The 6,394-nt window shown below is 45.7% G+C and overlaps 1 protein-coding gene across 1 annotated transcript; it reads left to right on the top strand.

Annotated features, from left to right (window-relative positions):
* Window positions 1-2,888: 2,888 nt before the first annotated feature.
* Lipt2 (lipoyl(octanoyl) transferase 2 (putative)) lies at window positions 2,889-4,828 on the top strand. Its single transcript, XM_013013998.1, has 2 exons — window positions 2,889-3,359; window positions 3,835-4,828. Exons 1-2 carry the CDS (start codon window positions 2,894-2,896, stop codon window positions 4,059-4,061), a joined length of 693 nt encoding a protein of 230 aa, XP_012869452.1. The 5' UTR covers window positions 2,889-2,893; the 3' UTR covers window positions 4,062-4,828.
* Window positions 4,829-6,394: the final 1,566 nt, after the last annotated feature.

Here is a 6,394-nt window from a genome sequence, read left to right as displayed (position 1 = left end):
GTACAGTACCTTCTTCATGGCTATGAAGGGAGTAAATACAGTGGTTGTTTTAAAGCTTTTAGAGTGCTCAACACATGTTCAATACTGCATCAGTGGATTACTCTGTGTTCTCAGACTATAGGACCGAGGGTGAAGGCAGGTGATGGTTACTTCTCAAAATAACCAAGGCAGAATACTGCATTGGCACAGACAATGTGTTGCAGGAAGGGGTGGGGAGACATAGTGAAGGCATATTCTCATGACCTTTAGACTTAATTCAGCCTTCTATAGTATGAAGACTTTTTAGGGTGATAAGAGCCAAATAATGGTTTTCACATCCTGCAAATTTAGAATTACTAAGAACCTCTTCTAGTCACTCTGACTCCATGTTTATATGCTGTTTTTTTTTAATCATTGAAACCCCTGGTTCTAGACACACAAGAAATTATTTAACAAATCATTCATTCATTCATTCTGCAAGCATTTACTAAGAACTTTCTGGGTGTCAGGCTCAAGGCTAGGTGAAATGCTGGAATAAAACTATGCATTTCTCATTCTGAAGTAGCTCACATTCTCAGATAAATAGTGAAGACACAGCACATAAACCCGTATCTCTGGTATTCCTGTTTAAGACCTCCAGTTTATGTCAGGACATATCTTAGTCAGGAACACTTAAGTTCATCTTCTAAGAAACAAATTATTTGAGTTATTTCCCACACCTTACACACACCTATTTATAAACTCTAGGTGCTCTGGATGAGGGCCTTACATAATTCTATCTCTTTTCCTTTCCCCTCAGAGCCTAGGGCTATTTAAATAATGTGTTTTTTTTTAACTAAAGCACTGTCATTGATGACTAACAATGACTTTTCTGATCTGCTCTCAAACCTGCCATTGTACATGTTTTCCCACACCACTTTATGTCCTTTTCTAATTTCTTGGCCCTGAGCCTGGGTTTGATTATTCTTTCATTCCCACTCTTCCCTACTTCCTGTCTCACCCCACTCTGGGACTGTTCCCTAACTATATGAGGATTAGTTAATACTTGTGCTGGAGGGATTACACCCTTAGCCCCACAAATTACAAACTGAATCACTCTAGCCACAGTGACTACCTCCCAGTCTAAAAGGGAAAGTAGGAGAGGAAAATTGCATTTATCCTCATTCCCTCTCTCCAGTAGTGTCCTTTTCACCCAAGAAATCTTATATCCATTAGGCACAGCACCTGGTGGTGATAAGCTTTCCAAGGGCCTAGAAAAATGTGTAAGAACAACCCCCCCCTTGCCCCACCATTAAAAATATCTTCGGAAACAACACTGACACCACAAACTGTTGTTAACTGCAACCTGAGGTATCGTGATGGGATACTGGGCTGAAGAAAACTAGAAAAATACAGAGATGTGGCAGATAGAAAAAGGGGAAGACCAGAGGTCCCAAGGCTTTCCTGCACTTGGGTGCTGAATTCCCACAAGCAAGCATATTTATTTGAGTTCACACAGGGAAGGTTACCATGGATACATGCAAAACATAAAGCATTCATATTAATATTGCAATCAGAGCTAAAACAGAGTTTGTGAGAGACACTGATTCCCTTATTGAGACAGGAGTCTGCTGCCCTGGGAAAGTCCAGAAATTATGTCTGCTTATCTAGTCCAAAATTAAGCTGTAATGTCTGTAAAGGTCCCCAACACAGCTGCCAGACTAAAGAAAGTGTGTGTGTGTGTGTGTGTGTGTGTGTGAGTGTGTGTGTGTGTGTGCAGAAACCCAGTCTCTTCACCCTCTCCAGAGCTATATGCTTCAACCCTTCCATGGCTAGCTCTCAGTGTTCTGAGTGCTGTGAAGGAAGCATTCCAACCCCTCAAACCTTTCCCAGGTTTCACCGCTCAGCTTCAGAGTTCCATACAACAAACAGAATATGTTGTGGTAGACATCCCCTATCAGGATCTAGTCATCCCTCCAGCTTTTGGGAATGGATAGCTGTTAACTCACAACTGAGTTCCTCTTAGGGACGGAGCTTCACTAAAACTTATACAAGTGCCTTCATAGATTGTCTACAACTGGTCGACACATATATAAATTTTTATCCCCTTGCTTTAATTTGGAATAACTCTAATGGGTCACACCAGGCTCAGAGAATTCCTTGGGACTGGCTAAGGTCTCTGATGTCGGTTTTTTTCCCCCCTGTTCAACTTCTCCCTTTGCCTAATCCTGCTTCTATTACTCTCTTATAGGTGCTGGTCTGCCCCATCCTACCCTACAATAAATTTCTTGCACACTAATCTCCCTTCCAGTCTTCACAAAACTCAACCCCACATATATTGCTATGTTTTACTTTACTTTTTCTAGCACTTATCACTGAGACATTGCTTTAACACCTGCTAGGCAGGTGTTCTATCACCTGGGCCATGACGCTAGCCCTTGTGGCTTTATTGATTTGGGGGCTAGGGTTTCTAATTTATGCCCAGGCCCACCTGAGCAAGGATCCACCGATGTCAAGCTTCCTATCGTAGCTGAGATGGCAGACTCCTGCCATCATACCACCACACACCACCATTCTATCCACTGAGATGAGGTCCGGAGAACTGGCTAGCCATAAACCGAAATTCTTCCCATCTCTGCTCTCTGGGTAGCAAAGACTGCAGGAGAAGCCACCGTGCCCAGCTATTTAGTATTTCAATGCTTGCTTACTGCCTGCTCTAAGCACGTAAACTTAACAAGGTCAGATTTTTGTTTCTGGTCTTACTCCGCTGCACCACGAGCTTAACCCTGAGGCCACAAACACACCACGTGCTACACAAGAGGGCTGGGTCAGGCCCATCCTGCTGGGACTGAGATTCCTGAACTCAGGCTCAGGGCGTGGCCTCAGTCCCTGCCCCGCGCGGAGGGCGGAGCCTGCAGACCGCGCAGCACGCGCGATGCCGCCGCCCGCCGTCAGGGTGGTGTGGCTGGGTCGGGCGCGCTACGCCGAGCTGCTGGCGCTGCAGGAGTCCTGGCTGCGGAGGCTGCAGGCCGAGCCCGGCCCCGATGCCGGGTCGAGCCTCGAGGCGGGCGCGCTCCTGCTCTGCGAGCCAGCAGGGCCCGTGTATACATCCGGGCTACGCGGCGGCCTGACTCCCGAGGAAACGGCGCAGCTGAGGGCTCTGGGCGCCGAGGTGCGCACGACAGGCCGCGGCGGCCTGGCCACCTTCCACGGCCCGGGCCAGCTGCTCTGCCACCCGGTGCTCGACCTGCGGCGCCTCGGTCTGCGCCTGCGCACCCACGTGGCGGCGCTGGAGAAGTGTGCGGTGCGCCTGTGCGAGCTCCGGGGCCTGCGGGACGCCCGCGCGCGGCCCCCGCCCTACACTGGAGTCTGGCTGGGTGAGCGCAAAATCTGCGCGATCGGTGAGCACCATGGGGCGGGGCCAGGCCTGGGTGGGCGGGGCCAGGCCTGAGGGGTGAAGGGAGAGCTCTGGCGGGAGAAGGTGTTTTTGGAGTCAGTTTTGAATTGCACTGGCGACCCGCGTTATTGTTTTGTAGATTCATCGCAGCAATTTTATATTCGGAAACACAGGGGTCCCCAGAAGTCTTCTGATTCAATACTCATTATGACAGATGGAAGGACTAGAAGTGAATTGCTAGGTTGCTTCCTGTGTGTCAATTTTTAAAGTTTTAAAGCATCAGATTCTCAGTGTTTAAAGCAATTCCCTGTTATGAGGGCAGCGCATGTGAAACAACATTACTACCCCCTCCTGTCTCATTTGGCTGGAAACCCTCAGTCTGTGTACAGTGCACGTGCCAGAAACAAAATGTGAAATCCAGCGATCGGGCCTAGGAGGGGGAGGCTGTGGATTCTAAGATCATTTGCCTTGCTTTTCAGGTGTCCGCTGTGGAAGGCACATCACATCCCACGGCCTGGCGCTGAATTGCTCCACGGACCTTACATGGTTTGAACACATCGTGCCCTGTGGACTGGTTGGGACAGGTGTCACTTCCCTAAGTAAGGAGCTCCAGCGTCACGTCTCCGTGGATGAAGTAATGCCGCCTTTCCTCGAGGTCTTTAAGGAGACCTTTAAGTGCACTTTGGTCTCAGAGGGCCCCAATTAAAAGGGATTCATACCGCCAGGGTAGTCTTGTCCTGGAAAGTAACCCAATCCAACTCCAGGTGTCAGAGTCCAGATTAAAGAACTGCTTGTCATTCTCTGACTATAAGACCAAGAGCAAGATTATGAGCCATGAGCTATTGTTTCCTTATGTGTACCCTGATTTATTTATATCATCTCCACCTACCTCAGAGACATTAGATATGGAAACACCATGAAAAGCAACATGCTATATAAAGCATTGGTATGACTATCAGCACTCATTTTTCAGCTTAGAGGAACTCAGATGTCACTTTCATTTTCCAGTTGCTTTTCTTTTTTGTCCAAGACCAGGACTTAAACTCAGTATCTAACCCTTTTGCTCACTGGCCATTGTTCTACCATCCGAGCCATGCCTCCAACCTCTTACTTTTTCAGTGTTATGTCTAATTGAGCAATTCTGGTCTCTAGTTTCTTTGACTTTGTGGGAATCAAATCTCTGAACTACCCAGTGAATGTGATATGATATGGTTTTTCATTATCAGGAGACCTGGGTGCATTTTGCAATAAAGGGAAAAGCCACTTCAAAGGTAGAATCTCTAAACTTGGTAATTTACCTAAGTTTTCTTAGCATTACCAGGTAGATCAGAAGCTACAAGAAAAACAGGAATGATTTCTCACACTGGCCAAGCACTGAGGTTTTCTTAGATGAGATGTCTAAGGTTGTGTATAATCATTTGCTATTTAACAAAACCAAAGCTTATTGACAACAATAAACATTTATTGTTTGTATGGGTTGTATAGCTTGGAATAATCTTCACTAGCTGTTTATAGATTGTGGTGTTGCCTGAGCTTACAATAAAAATATCAACTATTAATTGAAGGCTTGACTGAGGCTGGAGGACAGCTTCCGAAGTGCTTCACTGAATTGTCTGGTTGTTCTTCGTTATTGACAGGAGGGAGGCCTCAGTACCATATTGACCCCTCCAGACAGCTGCTCTAATGTTCTCTGGCTTCCCAGAGGAAATTATGCCAGAGAGAGAAGGACAGGTCAGGAGTTACTATGGCTTTTATGATCCAGCCTTAGAAGTCACTATTCTTTCTGTAGTACTCTAATTGATGAATCTAATTTCATGAAGAGGAGGTGATGATCTTTAGCGGTCATCTTGGAGACTGCTTCCAATAGCCCACTAAGAGTGAAGAGTGTTGACTGAGAAGTGAGGGGATGCTGGTTCTAGTCTTGGCTCTGTAGAAAAGTTGTTTCCTGCCAGGCACCAGTGGCTCACGCCTGTAATCCTAGCTACTCAGGAGGCTGAGATCTGAGGATCACAGTTCAAAGCCAGCCCGGGCAGGAAAGACCATGAGACTCCTATCTCCAGTAAACCACTAGAAAACTGGAAATGGCACTGTAGCTCAAGTGGTAGAGTGCTCGACTTGAGCTCAACAGCTGAGGGACAGAGCTCAGGCCCAGAGTTCAGGCCCCATGACCAACCAAAAAAAAAAAAAAAAAAAAAGTTGTTTCCTCTCTCTAGGCTTCAGTGTCCCCTTAGACCAGTGCTGGTCACTAGAATTATAATGGGAACCACATTATAAAATCACATTTCCTAGGAGCCTCATTAAGAAGAGAAAAATAAAAATGAGTGATGTTAAGTTTTAATATGTTTAACCCTATTTACTATACTTCTGTATAAAGCAATATAAGCATATTAATGAGATATTTTACAGTTCTTCATTCTAAGTCAGATACTTAATGTGAACTTCATTTGACCAGCCACATTTATAAGTCTCCTCACATTGGAGATCTGACTTTTGAATACAAATAATTTATGTGAGTTATTTAACACAAAAAGGTGTGTAGCGGGGGGGCGGGGGTAGTAAATGTGTGTGTGTGTGTGCGCGCGCATGCGTTTGAGAGAGAGCGAGAGCTGATATCTGGGCTTGAACTCAAAATCTTGTTCTCTCACTTAGCTTTTGCACTTAAGGCTGGAGCTCTACCACTTGAGCCACACTTCCATTTCTGGCTTTTTGATCGTTAATTGGATGGAGCCTCATGCCTGAGCTTTGAACCACAATCTGAAGATCTCAGCCTTCTGAATAGCTAGGATTACAGGCATGAGCCATGAGCCCCCAGCAAGCTGAAATGATTTTAGAGGTATATTCCCAACCTTTTGTCATACAGAAATGAAACTGAGGCTTAGGATAAAACACACAGTCACACGGTGAATTAATGACAGAGCTAATACTAGGTATCAGGTACAAGCCCTTTCCCATGCTTTTTTTTTTTCCTGGTGTACACCCTTGAACAATATGTCTTTGGTCAGTCAATATTAGTTAATTAATGGTTTATCCACCCATAAT

The sequence above is a fragment of the Dipodomys ordii genome, unplaced genomic scaffold, assembly GCF_000151885.1.
Source record: "Dipodomys ordii isolate 6190 unplaced genomic scaffold, Dord_2.0 Scaffold22, whole genome shotgun sequence".
In the NCBI taxonomy this organism is placed as follows: Eukaryota; Metazoa; Chordata; class Mammalia; order Rodentia; family Heteromyidae; genus Dipodomys; species Dipodomys ordii.
Note: the sequence above shows the minus strand (reverse complement) of the source record. Positions and strands in the feature narration are given on the sequence as shown.

Excerpts from the sequence above, each read along its gene's own strand:
- Lipt2 (XM_013013998.1), top strand. The coding sequence starts at position 2,894 with ATGCCGCCGCCCGCCGTCAGGGTGGTGTGGCTGGGTCGGGCGCGCTAC. Across the intron at positions 3,360-3,834 it reads GCGCAAAATCTGCGCGATCG|GTGTCCGCTGTGGAAGGCAC; the intron begins GTGAGCACCATG and ends CTTGCTTTTCAG.